The sequence below is a fragment of the Salvelinus namaycush genome, chromosome 20, assembly GCF_016432855.1.
Source record: "Salvelinus namaycush isolate Seneca chromosome 20, SaNama_1.0, whole genome shotgun sequence".
Lineage (NCBI taxonomy): Eukaryota > Metazoa > Chordata > Actinopteri > Salmoniformes > Salmonidae > Salvelinus > Salvelinus namaycush.
The window spans coordinates 36839610-36860180 of NC_052326.1; the positions used below are offsets into that span (position 1 = coordinate 36839610).

Genomic DNA, 20571 nt, shown 5'->3' on the forward strand with positions numbered 1-20571 from the left:
GTACGCTACAGTCACAAAACGCAGGCCTCCTTATTGTCCCTAGAATTTATTAGCAAACAGCGGGAGGCTTAAGCTTTCTCATACAGAGATCAATTTTTATGGAATGGTCTGCCTATCCATGTGAAAGACACAGACTCGGTCTCGACATTTAAGTATTTACTGAAGACTCATCTCTTCATTAGGTCCCATGATTGAGTGTAGCCTGGTCCAAGGGTGCTAAGGTAAACGGCAAGGCACTGAAATGATGAACTGCCATTGCTGTTTCTGCCTGGCTGGCTCCCCTCTCTCCACTAGGATTCTCTGCCTGTGACCCTATTAAGGAGGCTGAGTCACTGGCTTACTAGTGCCCTTTACATGCCGTCCCTAGAAGGGGTGCGTCATGTCATGCCAGGCTTTTTTGCACTATACTCGACTTGAGTGGGTTGAGTCACTGATGTGATCTTCCTGTATGGTCTTGCGCCCCCTCGGGCTCGTGCAGTGGAGGAGATTGTCGTGGGCTATAGTCAGCCTCGTCTCAGGGTAGTAAGTTAGTGGTCTGTTGATATCCCTCTTGTGGTGTGGGGGCTGTGCTTTGGCAAAGTGGGTGGGGTTATGTCATGCCTGGTTGGTCCTGTCCGGGGGTGTCGTCGGACGGGTCCACAGTGTCCCCCGATCCCCCCGTCTCAGCCTCCAGTATCTATGCTGCAATAGTCTATGTGCCGGGGGGCTAGGGTCAGTCTGTTATATTTGGTGTAATTCTCCTGTCTTATCTGGTGTCCTGTGTGAATTTAAAACTTTTTAGGGATAGGGGGCAGAATTTTCACTTTTGGATGAATTGGTGCCCAAATTGAACGGCCTCCTACTCTTTCCCAGATGATAATATATGCATATTATTATTACTATTGGATAGAAAACACTCTGAAGTTTCTAAAACTGTTTGAATTATGTCTGTGAGTATAACAGAACTCATATGGCAGGCAAACTTCCAAACAGGAAGTGAAAATTCTGAAAAGGGTCGATGTGAAAGTCATCGCCTATTCAAATCCCTGTAATTTATGGATCTGTTTGCACTTCATATCCCTTCCACTAGATGTCAACAGTCAGTAGAACGTGGAATGAAGCCTCTAGTGTGATGTGGGGCCAGATGGGAGCTATTTGAGTCACTGGTCTGGCAGATTGCCAGTTCCTGGTCACGCACGCTAGACATGGGATGTCAATGTGTGCCATTACTTTTACAGACATGAAGAAATGCTCCGGTTGGGACGTTATTGGATATATATGATAACAACATCCTGAAGATTGATTCTCAACTAAGTTTGACCAGTTTATTCGACTTGTAATATAACTTTTTGAAGTTTGTCCGACGTTTGCGGTCACTTGCGCCAGTGTTTGGACACGAGTGCTACACATGCTAGCTAAAGTTGCTAATTCGACATAAGTAATGGACATTATCGAACAAAACAACGATTTATTGTGGAACTAGGATTCCTGGCACTGCATTCTGATGAAAGATCATCAAAGGTAAGGGAATATTTATGATGTAATTTCGTATTTCTGTTGACTCCAACATGGCGGAGAAATGTTATTTATATTTGAGCGCCGTCTCAGATTATTGCATGGTGTGCTTTTTACTAAAGTTTTTTGAAAATCTGACACAGCGGTTGCATTAAGAACCAGTGTATCTTTAATTATATGTAAAACATGTATCTTTCATCAAAGTTTATGATGAGTATTTCTGTTATATGACGTGGCTCTCTGCAATTACTCCGGATATTTTGGAGGCATTTCTGAACATGGCGCCAATGTAAACCGAGATTTGTGGATATAAATATGCACATTATCGAACAAAACATAAATGTATTGTGTAACATGATGTCATATGAGTGTCATCTGATAAAGATGTTCAAAGGTTAGTGATTAATTTTATCTTTATTTCTGGGTTTTGTGAAAGCTATCTTTGTCTGGCAAAAATGGCTGTGTGTTTTTTGGATTTGGTGGTGAGCTAACATAAATATATGTTGTGTTTTCGCAGTAAAACATTTTAAAAATCGGACACGATGGGTAGATTAACAAGATGTTTATCTTTCATTTGCTGTATTGGACTTGTTAATGTGTGAAAGTTAAATATTTCCCAAAAATATTTTTGAATTTCGCGCGCTGCCTTTTCAGCGGAATGTTTGGGGGGGGGTTCCGCTAGCGGAACGCGTGTCCTGGAAAGGCTAAGTATGCTCCCTCTAATTCTCTTTCTCCCTCCCCTCCCCTCCCGGAGGACGTGAGCCCTAGGACCATGCCTCAGGACTACCTGGCCTGATGACTCCTGGCTGTCCCCAGTCCACCTGGTCGTGCTGCTGCTCCAGTTTCAATTGTTCTGCCTGAGGCTATGAAAACCTGACCTGTTCAGTGGATGTGCAACCTTGTCCCAGACCTGCTGTTTTAGACTCCCTCTCTTTCTCTGTCTTGATCCCTTTCACTCTCTTTCTCTCTCTTTCTCTCTCTACAGCACCTGCTGTTGTGACATCTGAATGCTCGGCTATGAAAAGCCAAATGACATTTACTCCTGAGGTGCTTACTTGTTGCACCCTGTATAACCACTGTGATTATTATTTTACCCTGCTGGTCATCTATGACCGTTTGAACATTTTAAAGAACAATCTGGCCTTAATGGCAATGCACTCTTATAATCTTCACCCGGCACAGCCAGAAGAAGACTGGCCACCCATCAGAGCCTAGTTCCTCTCCAGGTATCTTCCTATGTTCCTGCCTTTCTAGGAAGTTTTTCCTAGCCACTGTGCTTCTACATCTGCATTGCTTGCTGTTTGGGGTTATAGGCTGGAATTCTGTATAAGCACTGGGTGACATCAACACATCAATGAGTACAACTCTTCATATTGGTGGTTGCTGCATCATGTTATGGGTATGCTTGTCATCTGCAAGGACTAGGGAGTTTTTTTTAATGATAAAAAGAAACGGAATAGAGCACAGGCAAAATCCTAGAGGAAAACCTGGTTCAGTCTACTTTCCAACAGACACTGGTAGACAAATTTACCTTTCAGCAGGACAATAACTTAAACCACAAAGCCAAATATACACTGGAGTTTCTTACCAAGACAACATTGAATGTTCCTGAGTGGTTTAGACTTAAATCGGTTTGAAAATCTATAGCAAGACTTGAAAATGTCTGTCTAGCAATGATCAACAACCAACTTTACAGAGCTTGAAGAATTAAAACAAATATAATTTGCAAATATTGCACAATCTAGATGTGCAAAGCTCTTACAGACTTACCCAGAAAGACTCACAGCTGTAATTACTGCCAAAGGTGATTCTAACATGCATTGACTCAGGGGGTTTAATACTTATCTAATCAAGAAAAATTTGTTTTAGTTTTCATACTCTTTTACTTTGACATTACAGAGTATTTTGTGTAGATCATTGACAAAAAATTACAATTAAATCCATTTTAATCCGACTTTGTAACACAACAAAATGTGGGAAAAGTATAAGTTACCTCGTACCTCTGCACATCGACTTGGTACTGGTACCCTGTGTACCCTCTCTAGCCAAGATATCGCTACTCATTGTGTATTTATTATTAATTTTATCATTACATGTTATTACTTTTCAATTTTCTTCCTCTCATTTTTGGGAATGGCCCGTAAGTTAGCATTTCACTGTTAGTCTACACCTGTTATTTACAAAGCATGTGACGAATAAAATGAATTTGATTTTGATTTGATGCTTTAAAAGTTTAATGAACATTCAGATCTGTTGTCAAGTTGTAGCCGGCTAGCAATCTACCCTGCACCTTAGAGACTGTTTTGCCCTATGTACAGTCGTTGCCAAAAGTTTTGAGAATGACATAAATATAAATTTTCACAAAGTTTGCTGCTTCAGTGTCTTTAGATATTTTTGTCAGATGTTACTATGGAATACTGAAGTATAATTACAAGCATTTCATAAGTGTCAAAGGCTTTTCTTGACAATTACATGAAGTTGATGCAAAGAGTCAATATTTGCAGTGTTGACCCTTCTTTTTCAAGACCTCTGCAATCCGCCCTGGCATGCTGTCAATTAAATTCTGAGCCACATCCTGACTGATGGCAGCCCATTCTTGCATAATCAATGCTTGGAGTTTGTCAGAATTTGTGGGTTTTGTTTGTCCACTTGCCTCTTGAGGATTGACCACAAGTTCTCAATGGGATTAAGGTCTGGGGAGTTTCCTGGCCATGGACCCAAAATATCAATGTTTTGTTCCCCGAGCCACTTAGTTATCACTTTTGCCTTATGGCAAGGTGCTCCATCATGCTGGAAAAGGCAGTTCCTGGATGGTTGGGAGAAGTTGCTCTCGAAGGATGTGTTGGTACTATTCTTTTTTCATGGCTGTGTTCTTAGGCAAAATTGTGAGTGAGACCACTCCCTTGGCTGAGAAGCAACCCCACACATGAATGGTCTCAGGATGCTTTACTGTTGGCATGACACAGGACTGATGGTAGTGCTCACCTTGTCTTCTCCGGACAAGCTTTTTTCCGGATGCCCCAAACAATCGGAAAGGGGATTCATCAGAGAAAATGACTTTACCCCAGTCCTCAGCAGTCCAATCCCTGTACCTTTTGCAGAATATCAGTTTGTCCCTGATGTTTTTCCTGGAGAGCTGCCCTTCTTGACACCAGGCCAAAGTCTTCGCCTCTGTAACGTCCTGACCAGAGTTCTTATGTGTTTTGCTTGTTTAGTGTTGGTCAGGACGTGAGCTGGGTGGGAATTCTATGTTGTGTGTCTAGTTCGTCTGCTTCTGTGTTCAGCCTAATATGGTTCTCAATCAGAGACAGCTGTCAATCGTTGTCCCTGATTGAGAATCATATATAGGTGGCTTGTTTTGTGTTGGGGATTGTGGGTGGTTGTTTCCTGTGTCAGTGTTTGTGCCACACAGGACTGTGACGGTTAGTTTGTTTGTTATTTTGTATCGTGTCTATGTCTAACGTTAGTAGCTTGTGTATTGCACTTTCGTTTGTAGCTTCACGGTCGTTTGTTGTTTTGTATTAGTTTGTCAGTATCTTGTCTTTGTGTTTATTAAATTCATGGAAAATTACCACGCTGCACATTGGTCCTCCGATCCTTCTCTCCTCTCCTCGTCCGAGGAGGAGGAAGAGCTAGACTGCCGTTACAGCCTCACTCTGCATGCAGATGCACTTGCACCTGCCTGCTGCCATTCCTGAGCAAGCTCTGTACTGGTGGTGCCCCGATCCCGCAGCTGAATCAACTTTAGGAGACGGTCCTGGCACCCTGAAGCCTTCTTCACAACAATTGCACCGCTCTCCTTGAAGTTCTTGATGATCCGATAAATGCTTGATTTAGGTGCAATCTTACTGGCAGCAATATCCTTGCCTGTGAAGCCCTTTTGTGCAAAGCAATGATGACGGCACGTGTTTCCTTGCAGGTAACCATGGTTGACAGAGGAAGAACAATGATTCCAAGCACCACCCTCCTTTTGAAGCTTCCAGTCTGTTATTCGAACTCAATCAGCATGACAGAGTGATCTCCAGCCTTGTCCTCGTCAACACTCACACCTGTGTTAACGAGAGAATCACTGACATGATGTCAGCTGGTCCTTTCGTGGCAGGGCTGAAATGCAGTGGAATTTTTTTGGGGGGTGATTCAGTTCATTTGCATGGCAAAGAGGGACTTTGCAATTAATTGATATTCATCTGTTCACTCTTCATAACATTCTGGAGTATATGCAAATTGCCATCATACAAACTGAGGCAGCAGACTTTGTGAAAATTAATATTTGTGTCATTCTCAAAACTTTTGGCCACGACTGTACATAGTCATTGAACACTGGTCACTTTAATGTTTACATACTGTTTAACCCACTATATGTATATACTGTAAACTCTTAGAAAGAAGCGGAACAACCCTTTTAGGTTCTAGATAGCATATTTGTTTCTGAGAGTGTAGTCATCTCTTATCCTGTATAACTACTACTGTACACACCGTTTCTATTCATGTACTGTCCATACTGTATAGAGATATATAGACACACCATACTACGTACTCTGACATTGCTCGTTCTGATTTTTCTTAATTTGACTTTTTAAATGTTTGACTTTTTTAAATTAATTGCGTATTGTTTTGTATTTCTAGGTATTATTACTACACTGCCGGAGCTAGGAACACAAGCATTTAGCTGCACCTGCGATAACATCTGCAAATCTGTGTACGCGACCAATAAACTTTGGTTTGATTTGACCCTGCTTATGATGGCTAAAGCAACATGGTATACTTCAAATACTCCAACAACAGTCCTGTAACCTCAACCCCACCATGTTTTCTTTCTGTCTGCTCACATGATATGACAATACACAGTCGAATCTGTATAAATTGGATTGGAGAAAAAGCTGCTGCTGATGAACTGTTGATCACAGTGCTATCCATTAGGATTAGGTCACTCCCTCCTCTGGCTGGGAAGTGATAGGATATCTCCCTGTTCTCCTGGGAAACTGGACACTTTGTTTACGCTCTCACACTTTGTATGCACCCTGCTGTTTGCACCTTTTGGCATACACTCAATTGAAAAATTGCAATACTGTAATTCTGAGGTGTAATTGTGACATATCAACGTAATAACAATAATAATAATAGCATTTTCTTACTTTAAAGCTAATTTGTGCTACTATGTGGCTCAGGTCATATAGGTTTTTCTTTGTGATATCTTTACAGGCTCAGTCACATGCCAACAGGCAAGGAGGTAGCAATCTTAAATCAGATTACATCTTCACTTTTATCCCTCAATCCTATTCCTCATTATCACGTTTATATTCAACTCCTTAGAGCTGATCATCAGACAGCTTTCTTACCTCTGCTGGAGAAGACATGATGGAAACTTGCATCCCATATTGAAATGATCCCCCAATTCCCAATACCAATGTCAACAGGTAAAGCCTCCAGTACTGCATCTAGAATATAAACAAATAAACTGTCTTACAGTAACTAAGAATTCTAAACTGAGTTACGTCTCAATGAAACAAAGAGCAATATTACAGACATGATACAAATTTGATAGATTAGTCAACAGTTAAATAAAGTGTTGTGCAAAGTTTTTAACTCAACAATTGTGTTTTTTAAAATTGTAATTGTAGGATGTCTCTCAGTATAAACAACATAGGAGTAGAAATGGCAGAGTGCGGAGTTTCTTTTTTTAAAACTATTTATTGAATAATTTCAGTATGAGCCTCATCATCAATTATGTGAGTGATGTGTTGTTGTCTTACCAGATCATTGAGTGCTTTTCCCATCTTTCCGTCTGAGGCTCCCTGGATGCTGGCTGGAACAGCAGAGCAGGTGGACAGTTGGTTGATTGCCTGCTGCTGCTGAGTGAGATGGAGGGACACAGACACCAAGGAACATTTATCCCCACCGATACCACGGTCCTGTCCCCGAAACTGTAATTAATCACATCGTCTGGGTTGTAGTGGAAGAAAACCTTGTTGGAGAGGAGGAGGAGGAGAGAAAGAGAGAGATGGGGGGGGGGGGGGGGGGGGGGGGTAGAGAGAGAGTGCAAATTAGTGGTCACTGAACAGTGAGAGGAACAGGACTGAACCAGGAACATCTTACTGGTCCAAACTGGATCTCACCAGAAGATTCCTTCCCACTGATAACGAGCCTTGGCCTTGTGACTCCATCATGTTTGTTTTTACTCCGGTTTGTTTTTACTCCGGTTTGGTATTAGGTTTAATTTTCATAAGAGATGGACGGTTAGGAAGGTGTCTTGATAAAACAGGAATAACTTACTTATTGTTCCGTGAGTCACTGACTGAGCACATCAATGTGGAAGCTGAACAGGACAGGTGCTGCCCAGTTCCAGTTTAACATTGAGCACTTTGTAAGGAATAAAGAAAACAGTAATTTCCAAATCTTCTGGTTGATACTGTATGTTTTGTATTGTAAAAATATTGTGCATTGTTTTTAAGTTGCCTTTTCGTTTGTTTGTGTTGTTTTGATTACTGAGTATCAAGCAGTACATTGTCCTGTACTGGTGATTGTTATTGGCAATACTGTCCTGTACTGGTGATTGTTATTGGCAACATTGTCCCATACTGGTGATTGTTATTGGCAATACTGTCCTGTACTGGTGATTGTTATTGGCAACATTGTCCCATATTGGTGATTGTTATTGGCAATACTGTCCCGTACTGGTGATTGTTATTGGCAACATTGTCCCATACTGGTGATTGTTATTGGCAACACTGTCCTGTACTGGTGATTGTTATTGGCAATACTGTCCTGTACTGGTGATTGTTATTGGCAACACTGTCCTGTACTGGTGATTGTTATTGGCAACATTGTCCCATTGTCACGATCGTCTTTGGGTGAGAGAGAGGACCAAGGCGCAGCGTGTGCAAAATACATCTTCTTTATTTAAAGAAGAGAGAAAAAACAAGAAACGAACAACTATACACAAACTAACAAAATAACAAACTGACGACCGTGAAGCTATACATATAAATAGTGCTGACACAAACACTACACATAGACAATTACCCACAAACAGCTAAAGCCTATGGCTGCCTTAAATATGGCTCCCAATCAGAGACAACAATAACCAGCTGTCTCTGATTGAGAACCAATTCAGGCAACCATAGACTTTCCTAGACACCTACACTGAACACTAACCCATCTACTCTATTTAACCCCCTAAACCATACAACACCCTAGACAATACAAAAACACACAAACTTCCCAATGTCACACCCTGACCTAACTAAAATAATAATGAAAACAAAGATAACTAAGGCCAGGGTGTGACACCCATACTGGTGATTGTTATTGGCAATACTGTCCTGTACTGGTGATTGTTATTGGCAACATTGTCCCATACTGGTGATTGTTATTGGCAATACTGTCCTGTACTGGTGATTGTTATTGGCAACACTGTCCTGTACTGGTGATTGTTATTGGCAATACTGTCCCGTACTGGTGATTGTTATTGGCAACATTGTCCCATACTGGTGATTGTTATTGGCAATACTGTCCTGTACTGGTGATTGTTATTGGCAATACTGTCCTGTACTGGTGATTGTTATTGGCAACATTGTCCCATATTGGTGATTGTTATTGGCAATACTGTCCTGTACTGGTGATTGTTATTGGCAATACTGTCCTGTACTGGTGATTGTTATTGGCAATACTGTCCTGTACTGGTGATTGTTATTGGCAACATTGTCCCATACTGGTGATTGTTATTGGCAACATTGTCCCATACTGGTGATTGTTATTGGCAATACTGTCCTGTACTGGTGATTGTTATTGGCAACATTGTCCCATACTGGTGATTGTTATTGGCAACATTGTCCCATACTGGTGATTGTTATTGGCAACATTGTCCCATATTGGTGATTGTTATTGGCAACATTGTCCCATACTGGTGATTGTTATTGGCAATACTGTCCTGTACTGGTGATTGTTATTGGCAACATTGTCCCATACTGGTGATTGTTATTGGCAATACTGTCCCGTACTGGTGATTGTTATTGGCAACATTGTCCCATACTGGTGATTGTTATTGGCAACATTGTCCCATATTGGTGATTGTTATTGGCAACATTGTCCCATACTGGTGATTGTTATTGGCAACATTGTCCCATACTGGTGATTGTTATTGGCAATACTGTCCCGTACTGGTGATTGTTATTGGCAACATTGTCCCATACTGGTGATTGTTATTGGCAATACTGTCCCATACTGGTGATTGTTATTGGCAACATTGTCCCATACTGGTGATTGTTATTGGCAACATTGTCCCATACTGGTGATTGTTATTGGCAACATTGTCCCATACTGGTGATTGTTATTGGCAACATTGTCCCATACTGGTGATTGTAATTGGCAACATTGTCCCATACTGGTGATTGTTATTGGCAATACTGTCCTGTACTGGTGATTGTTATTGGCAATACTGTCCTGTACTGGTGATTGTTATTGGCAACATTGTCCCATACTGGTGATTGTTATTGGCAACATTGTCCCATACTGGTGATTGTTATTGGCAACATTGTCCCATACTGGTGATTGTTATTGGCAATACTGTCCCGTACTGGTGATTGTTATTGGCAACATTGTCCCATACTGGTGATTGTTATTGGCAACATTGTCCCATACTGGTGATTGTTATTGGCAATACTGTCCTGTACTGGTGATTGTTATTGGCAATACTGTCCCGTACTGGTGATTGTTATTGGCAACATTGTCCCATACTGGTGATTGTTATTGGCAACATTGTCCCATACTGGTGATTGTTATTGGCAACATTGTCCCATATTGGTGATTGTTATTGGCAATACTGTCCTGTACTGGTGATTGTTATTGGCAATACTGTCCTGTACTGGTGATTGTTATTGGCAACATTGTCCCATATTGGTGATTGTTATTGGCAATACTGTCCTGTACTGGTGATTGTTATTGGCAACATTGTCCCGTACTGGTGATTGTTATTGGCAATACTGTCCTGTACTGGTGATTGTTATTGGCAACATTGTCCCGTACTGGTGATTGTTATTGGCAACATTGTCCTGTACTGGTGATTGTTATTGGCAATACTGTCCTGTACTGGTGATTGTTATTGGCAACATTGTCCCGTACTGGTGATTGTTATTGGCAATACTGTCCTGTACTGGTGATTGTTATTGGCAACATTGTCCCGTACTGGTGATTGTTATTGGCAACATTGTCCCATATTTGTGATTGTTATTGGCAATACTGTCCTGTACTGGTGATTGTTATTGGCAACATTGTCCCATACTGGTGATTGTTATTGGCAACATTGTCCCATACTGGTGATTGTTATTGGCAATACTGTCCTGTACTGGTGATTGTTATTGGCAATACTGTCCCGTACTGGTGATTGTTATTGGCAATACTGTCCTGTACTGGTGATTGTTATTGGCAACATTGTCCCATACTGGTGATTGTTATTGGCAATACTGTCCTGTACTGGTGATTGTTATTGGCAATACTGTCCCGTACTGGTGATTGTTATTGGCAATACTGTCCCGTACTGGTGATTGTTATTGGCAACATTGTCCCATACTGGTGATTGTTATTGGCAATACTGTCCTGTACTGGTGATTGTTATTGGCAATACTGTCCTTACTGGTGATTGTTATTGGCAATACTGTCCTGTACTGGTGATTGTTATTGGCAACATTGTCCCATACTGGTGATTGTTATTGGCAATACTGTCCTGTACTGGTGATTGTTATTGGCAATACTGTCCCGTACTGGTGATTGTTATTGGCAATACTGTCCCGTACTGGTGATTGTTATTGGCAACATTGTCCCATATTGGTGATTGTTATTGGCAACATTGTCCCGTACTGGTGATTGTTATTGGCAATACTGTCCTGTACTGGTGATTGTTATTGGCAACATTGTCCCATACTGGTGATTGTTATTGGCAACATTGTCCCATATTGGTGATTGTTATTGGCAACATTGTCCCGTACTGGTGATTGTTATTGGCAATACTGTCCTGTACTGGTGATTGTTATTGGCAACATTGTCCTGTACTGGTGATTGTTATTGGCAACATTGTCCCATACTGGTGATTGTTATTGGCAACATTGTCCAATATTGGTGATTGTTATTGGCAATACTGTCCTGTACTGGTGATTGTTATTGGCAATACTGTCCTGTACTGGTGATTGTTATTGGCAACATTGTCCCATATTGGTGATTGTTATTGGCAATACTGTCCCGTACTGGTGATTGTTATTGGCAATACTGTCCCGTACTGGTGATTGTTATTGGCAACATTGTCCTGTACTGGTGATTGTTATTGGCAATACTGTCCTGTACTGGTGATTGTTATTGGCAACATTGTCCCGTACTGGTGATTGTTATTGGCAATACTGTCCTGTACTGGTGATTGTTATTGGCAACATTGTCCCGTACTGGTGATTGTTATTGGCAACATTGTCCCATATTGGTGATTGTTATTGGCAATACTGTCCTGTACTGGTGATTGTTATTGGCAACATTGTCCCATACTGGTGATTGTTATTGGCAACATTGTCCCATACTGGTGATTGTTATTGGCAATACTGTCCTGTACTGGTGATTGTTATTGGCAATACTGTCCTTTACTGGTGATTGTTATTGGCAATACTGTCCCGTACTGGTGATTGTTATTGGCAACATTGTCCCATACTGGTGATTGTTATTGGCAACATTGTCCCATACTGGTGATTGTTATTGGCAACATTGTCCCATATTGGTGATTGTTATTGGCAACATTGTCCCATACTGGTGATTGTTATTGGCAATACTGTCCTGTACTGGTGATTGTTATTGGCAATACTGTCCCGTACTGGTGATTGTTATTGGCAACATTGTCCCATACTGGTGATTGTTATTGGCAATACTGTCCTGTACTGGTGATTGTTATTGGCAACATTGTCCCATACTGGTGATTGTTATTGGCAATACTGTCCCATACTGGTGATTGTTATTGGCAATACTGTCCTGTACTGGTGATTGTTATTGGCAACATTGTCCCATATTGGTGATTGTTATTGGCAACATTGTCCCATACTGGTGATTGTTATTGGCAACATTGTCCCATACTGGTGATTGTTATTGGCAACATTGTCCCATACTGGTGATTGTTATTGGCAACATTGTCCCTTACTGGTGATTGTAATTGGCAACATTGTCCCATACTGGTGATTGTTATTGGCAATACTGTCCCGTACTGGTGATTGTTATTGGCAATACTGTCCTGTACTGGTGATTGTTATTGGCAACATTGTCCCATACTTGTGATTGTTATTGGCAACATTGTCCCATACTGGTGATTGTTATTGGCAACATTGTCCCATACTGGTGATTGTTATTGGCAACATTGTCCCATACTGGTGATTGTTATTGGCAACATTGTCCCATATTGGTGATTGTTATTGGCAACATTGTCCCATACTGGTGATTGTTATTGGCAATACTGTCCTGTACTGGTGATTGTTATTGGCAATACTGTCCCGTACTGGTGATTGTTATTGGCAACATTGTCCCATACTGGTGATTGTTATTGGCAATACTGTCCTGTACTGGTGATTGTTATTGGCAACATTGTCCCATACTGGTGATTGTTATTGGCAATACTGTCCCATACTGGTGATTGTTATTGGCAATACTGTCCTGTACTGGGATTGTGGCAACATTGTTATTGATATTGCAACATTGTCCCATATGGTGATTGTTATTGGCAACATTGTCCCATACTGGTGATTGTGTGATGGCAACATTGTCCCTACTGTGTGATGTGTTTGGCAACATTGTCCCTTACTGGTGATTGTAATGGCAACATTGTCCCATACTGGTGATTGTTATTGGCAATACTGTCCTGTACTGGTGATTGTTATTGGCAATACTGTCCTGTACTGGTGAGTTGTTATTGGCAACATTGTCCCATACTGTGATTGTTATTGGCAACATTGTCCATACTGGTGATGTTTATTGCAACATTGTCCCATACTGGTGATTGTTACTTGGCAATACTGGTCCAGTACTGGATTGTATATTGGCAACATTGTCCATACTTGGTGATTGTTATTGCAACATGTCCATGACTGGTGATTGTTATTGGCATACTGTCCTTTACTGTGATTGTTATTGGCAACTTGTCCCTGTACTGGTGATTGTTATTCAACATTGTCCATACTGTGATTGTTATTGGCAACATTGTCCCATACTGTGATTGTTATTGGCAATACTGTCCTGTACTGTGATTTTGTTATTGGCAATACTGTCCTGTACTGGTGATTGTTATTGCAACATTGTCCTTACTGGGATTGTATTGCAATACTGTCCGTGTTGTTATTGGCACTGTCCCATATGGTGATTGTTATTGGCCATACTGTCCTGTACTGGTGATTGTTATTGGCAACATTGTCCCATACTGTGATTGTTATTGGCACATTGTCCATACTGGTGATTGTTATTGGCAACATTTCCCATATTGGATTGTTTATTGGCATACTGTCCGTACTGGTGATTGTTATTGGCAAACTGTCCTGTACTGGTGATTTGTTATTGGCAACATTGTCCCATATTGGTGATTGTTATTGGCAATACTGTCCTATACTGGTGATTGTTATTGGCAACTTGTCCCGTTGTGATTGTTATTGCAATACTGTCCTGTACTGGTGATTGTTATTGCAACATTGTCCCTACTGTGATTGTTATTGGCAACATTGTCCTGTACTGGTGATTGTTATTGGCAATACTGTCCTGTACTGGTGATTGTTATTGGCAACATTGTCCCATATTAACTGGTGATTGTTATTGGCATACTGTCCTGTACTGGTGATGTTATTGGCAACATTGTCCCGTACTGGTATTGTTATTGGCAACATTGTCCCATATGTGATTGTATTGGCAATACTGTCCTGTACTGGTGATTGTTATTGGCAACATTGTCCCATACTGGTGATTGTTATTGGCAACATTGTCCCATACTGTGATTGTTATTGGAAATACTGTCCTGTATGGTGATTGTTATTGCAATACTGGTCCCTCTGGTGATTGTTTATGGGCAATCTGTCCCTGTACTGGTGATTGTTATTGGCAACATTGTCCCATACTGGTGATTGTTATTGCAATACTGTCCTGTACTGTGATTTTTTATGGCAATACTGTCCGTACTGGGATTGTTATTGGCAATACTGTCCTACTGGTGATGTTATTGGCAACATTGTCCCATACTGGTGATTGTTATTGGCAATACTGTCCTTACTGGTGATTGTTATTGCAAACTGTCCCTTACTGGTGATTGTTATTGCATACGGTCCTGTACTGTGATTGTTATTGGCACATTGTCCCATATGGTGATGTTTATTGCAATACTGTCTGTACTGGTGATTGTTATTGGCAATACTGTCCCGTACTGGTGATTGTTATTGGCATACTTGTCCCGTACTGGTGATTGTTATTGCAACTTGTCCCATATGGTGATTGTTATTGGAACTTGTCCCTTACTGTATTGTTTATTGGCATACTGTCCTGTACTGGTGATTGTTATTGGCAAACATTGTCCCATACTGGTGATTGTTATTGCAACATTGTCCCATATTTGGATTGTTATTGGCAACATTGTCCCTTGGTGATTGTTATTGGCAATACTGTCCTGTACTGGTGATTGTTTTTGGCAACTGTCCTTACTGTGATTGTTATTGGCACATTGTCCCATACGGTGATTGTTATTGGCAACATTGTCCATATTGGTGATTGTTATTGGCAATACTGTCCTGTACTGGTGGATTGTTATTGGCAATACTGTCCTGTACGGTGATTGTTATGCAACATTGTCCCATATTGGTGATTGTTATTGGCAATACTGTCCCGTACTGGTGATTGTTTTGGCAATATGTCCGTACTGGTGATTGTTATTGGCAACATGTCCTGTACTGTGATTGTTATTGCAATACTGTCCTGTACTGGTGATTGTTATTGGCAATCTTGTCCCGTACTGGTGATTGTTATTGGCAATACTGTCCTGTACTGGTGATTGTATTGGCAACATTGTCCCGACTGGTGATTGTTATTGCAACATTGTCCCATATGTGTGATTGTTATTGGCAAACTGTCCTGTACTGGTGATTGTTATTGGCACATTGTCCCTACTGGTGATTGTTATTGGCAACATTGTCCCGTACTGGTGATTGTTATTGGCATACTGTCCTGTATGGTGATTGTTATGGCAATCTGTCCTGTACTGGTGATTGTTATTGGCAATACTGTCCTACTGGTGATTGTTATTGGCAAATTGTCCATCCTGGGATTGTTATTGGCAACATTGTCCATACTTGGTGATTGTTATTGGCAACATTGTCCATACTGGTGATGGTTTATGGCAATACTGTCCTGTACTGTGATTGTTATTGGCACTGTCCCGTACTTGTGATTGTTTATTGGCAACATTGTCCCATACTGGTGATTGTTATTGGCAACATTGTCCCATACTGGTGATTGTTATTGAATACTGCCTGTACTGGTGATTGTTATTGGCAATACTGTCCTACTGGTGATTGTTATTGGCAATACTGTCTGTACTGGTGATTGTTATTGGCTACATTGTCCTACTGGTGATTGTTATTGGCAATACTGTCCATCTGGTGATTGTTTATTGGCAATACTGTCCGTACTGGTGATTGTATATGGCACATTGTCCTGATATTGGTGATTGTTATTGGCACATTGTCCGTACTGGTGATTGTTATTGGCAACATTGTCCTACTGGTGATTGTTTATTGCATACTGTCCTTACTGTGTTGTTATTGGCAACATTGTCCCATACTGGTGATTGTTATTGGCAAATTGTCCCATACTGGTGATTGTTATTGGCACATGTCCATCTGGTGATTGTTATTGGCAACATTGTCCCATATTGGTGATTGTATTGGCAATACTGTCCTGTACTGGTGTTTGTTATTGGCAATACTGTCCTGTACTGGTGATTGTTATTGGCACATTGTCCATATGGTGATTGTTATTGGCAATACTGTCCTGTACTGGTGATTGTTATTGGCAACATTGTCCCTACTGGTGATTGTTATTGGCAATACTGTCCTGTACTGGTGATTGTTATTGGCAACATTGTCCCGTACTGGTGATTGTTATGGCAACATAGTCCTGTACTGGTGATTGTTATTGGCAATACTGTCCTGTACTGGTGATTGTTATTGGCAACATTGTCCGTACTGTGGATGTTATTGGCAATACTGTCCGGTACGGTGATTGTTATTGGCAACATGTCCCGTATGGTGATTGTTATGGCACATTGTCCCATATGGTGATTGTTATTGGCAATACTGTCCTGTACTGGTGATTGTTATGGCAACATTGTCCCATACTGGTGATTGTTATTGCAACATTGTCCATACTGTGATTGTTATTGGCAATACTGGCCTGTACGGTGATTGTTTTGGCAATTGTCCTACTGGTGTTGTTATTGGCAATACTGTCCTGTACTGGTGATTGTTATTGGCAACATTGTCCCATACTGGTGATGTGTTATGGGCAATACTGTCCTGTACTGGTGATTGTTTATTGCAATACTGTCCGTACTGGTGATTGTTATTGGCAATACTGTCCCGTACTGGTGATTGTTATTGGCAACATTGTCCATACTGGTGATTGTTATTGGCAATACTGTCCTGTACTGTGATTGTTATTGGCAATACTGTCCTTACTGGTGATTGTTATTGGCAATACTGTCCTGTACTGGTGATTGTTATTGGCAACATTGTCCCATACTGGTGATTGTTATTGGCAATACTTGTCCTACTGGTGATTGTTATTGGCAATACTGTCCCGTACTGGTGATTTTTATGGCAATACTGTCCCGTACTGGTGATTGTTATTGGCAACATTGTCCCATATTGGTGATTGTTATTGGCACATTGTCCTACTGGTGATTGTTATTGGCAATACTGTCCTGTACTGGTGATTGTTATTGGCAACATTGTCCCATACTGGTGATTGTTATTGGCAACATTGTCCACTTGGTGATTGTTATTGGCAACATTGTCCCTACTGGTGATTGTTATTGCAATACTGTCCTGTACTGGTGATTGTTATTGGCAACATTGTCCGTACTGGTGATTGTTATTGGCAACATTGTCCCGTACTGGTGATTGTTATTGGCAACATTGTCCATATTGGTGATTGTTATTGGCAATACTGTCCTGTACTGGTGATTGTTATTGGCATACTGTCCTGTACTGGTGATTGTTATTGGCAACATTGTCCCATATGGTGATTGTTATTGGCAATACTGTCCGTACTGGTGATTGTTATTGCAATACTGCCCGTCTGGTATTGGTTATGCACATTGTCCCTCCTGGTGATTGTTTATTGGCAATACTGTCCTGTACTGGTGATTGTTATTGGCAACATTGTCCCGTACTGGTTGATTGTTATTGGCAATACTGTCCTGTACTGGTGATTGTTATTGGCAACATTGTCCCGTCTGGTGATTGTTATTGGCAACATGTCCCATATTGGGATTGTTTATGGCAATACTGTCCTGTACTGGTGATTGTTATTGGCAACATTGTCCCAAACTGGTGATTGTTATTGGCAACATTGTCCCATCTGGTGATTGTTTATTGCAATACTGTCCTGTATCTGGTGATTGTTATTGGCAATACTGTCCTGTACTGTGATTGTTTTGGCAATACTGTCCCGTACTGGTGATTGTTATTGGCAACATGTCACACTGTGATGTGTATTGATGTTTGCTGGTCAATTGTCCATATGTTGATTGTTATTGGCAACATTGTCCCATACTGTGATTGTTTATTGGCAATACTGTCCTGTACTTTGGTGATTTGTTATTGGCAATACTGTCCGTACTGGTGATTGTATTGCAATCATTGTCCATACTGGTATTGTTATTGGCAACATTGTCCCTACTGGTGATTGTTATTGGCAATACTGCCTGTACTGGTGATTGTTATTGGCAATACTGTCCTGTACTGGTGATTGTTATTGGCAATACTGTCCCTGTACTGGTGATTGTTATTGGCAACATTGTCCCATATTGGTGATTGTTATTGGAAACATTGTCCATACGGTGATTGTTATTGGCAATACTGTCCATATGGTGATTGTTATTGGCAATACTGTCCCTGTACTGGTGATTGTTATGGCAACATTGTCCCATATTGGTGAGTTGATTATTGGCAACATTGTCCCATACTGGTGATTGTTATGGCAATACTGTCCCATTACTGGTGATTGTTATTGGCATACTGTCCTGTACTGGTGATTGTTATTGGCAAACATTGTCCCTATTGGTGATTGTTATTGGCAACATTGTCCATACTGGTGATTGTTATAGGCAATACTGTCCTACTGGTGATTGTTATTGGCAATACTGTCCTGTACTGGTGATTGTTATTGCAATACTGTCCCTGTACTGGTGATTGTATTGCAACATTGTCCCATACTGGTGATTGTTATTGGCAACATTGTCCCATATTGGTGATTGTTATTGAATACTGTCCTTTACTGGTGATTGTTATTGGCAACATTGTCCCATACTGGTGATTGTTATTGGCAACATTGTCCCATACTGTGATTGTTATTGCAATACTGTCCTGTACTGGTGATTGTTATTGGCAATACTGTCCTGTACTGGTGATTGTTATTGGCAACTGTCCCTATTGGTGATTGTTATTGGCAATACTGTCCTGTACTGGTGATTGTTATTGCAATACTGTCCTGTACGGTGATTGTTATGGCATACTGCCTTACTGTGATTGTTATTGGCAACTTGTCCTACTGGTGATTGTATTTGGCAACATTGTCCCATACTGGTGATTGTTATTGGCAATACTGTCCCTGTACTGGTGATTGTTATTGCACATTGTCCATACTGGTGATTGTTATTGGCAACAGTGTCCCTACTGGTGATTGTTATTGGCAACATTGTCCCATATTGGTGATTGTTTGGCAACTTGTCCTACTGTGATTTTTGGCAATACTGTCCTGTACTGGGATTGTTATTGGCAACATTGTCCCTACTGGTGATTGTTATTGGCAATAATTGTCCCGTACTGGTGATTGTTATTGGCAACTTGTCCCATACTGTGATTGTTATTGGCAACATTGTCCCATATTGGTGATTGTTATTGGCAACATTGTCCCATATGGTGATTGTTTATTGGCAACATTGTCCCATACTGGTGATTGTTTATGGTGCAATACTTTCCCGTACTGGTGATTGTTATTGGCAACATTGTCCCATACTGGTTATTGTTATTGCAATACTGTCCATACTGGTGATTGTTATTGCAACATTGTCCCATACTGGTGATTGTTATTGGCAACATTGTCCATACTGGTGATTGTTATTGGCAACATTGTCCCATACTGGTGATTGTTATTGGCAATAATATTGTGTCCCATACTGGTGTATTGTTATTGGCAACATTGTCCATATGGTGATTGTTATTGGCAATACTGTCCCGTACTGGTGATTGTTATTGGCAATACTGTCCTGTACTGGTGATTGTTTATTGCAACATTGTCCTACTGGTGATTGTTATTGCAACATTGTCCCATACTGGTGATTGTTATTGGCAACATTGTCCCATACTGGTGATTGTATTGCAATACTGTCCGTATACTGGTGATTGTTATTGGCAACATTGTCCCATACTGGTGATTGTTATTGCAACATTGTCCATACTGGGTGATTGTTATTGCAATACTGTCCTGACTGGTGATTGTTATTGGCAATACTGTCCGTACTGGTGATTGTTATTGGCAACATTGTCCCATACTGGTGATTGTTATTGGCAACATTGTCCCTATGGGTGATTGTTATTGCAACTTGTCCATACTGGTGATTGTTATTGGCAAATACTGTCCTGTACTTGTGATTGTTTTCAATATGTCCGTACTGGTGATTGTTATTGGCAACATTGTCCATACTGGTGATTTTATTGGCAACATTCCCATACTGGTGATTGTTATGGCAATACTGTCCTGTACTGGTGATTGTTATTGCCAATCTGTCCTTACTGGTGATTGTTT

The 20571-nt window shown here is 40.8% G+C and overlaps 1 protein-coding gene across 1 annotated transcript in view; it reads right to left on the bottom strand.

Annotated features, from left to right (window-relative positions):
• Positions 1-20571, bottom strand: part of LOC120064793 (solute carrier family 2, facilitated glucose transporter member 11-like) — a 54294-nt gene that overhangs the window by 12541 nt on the left and 21182 nt on the right. The window contains exons 3-4 of the mRNA XM_039015394.1: positions 7248-7346; positions 6834-6932 (exon numbers count right to left, since the gene is read on the bottom strand). Of these exons, the coding sequence (XP_038871322.1) occupies positions 6834-6932; positions 7248-7346 (198 nt within the window). The remainder of the gene's footprint in view (positions 1-6833; positions 6933-7247; positions 7347-20571) is intronic.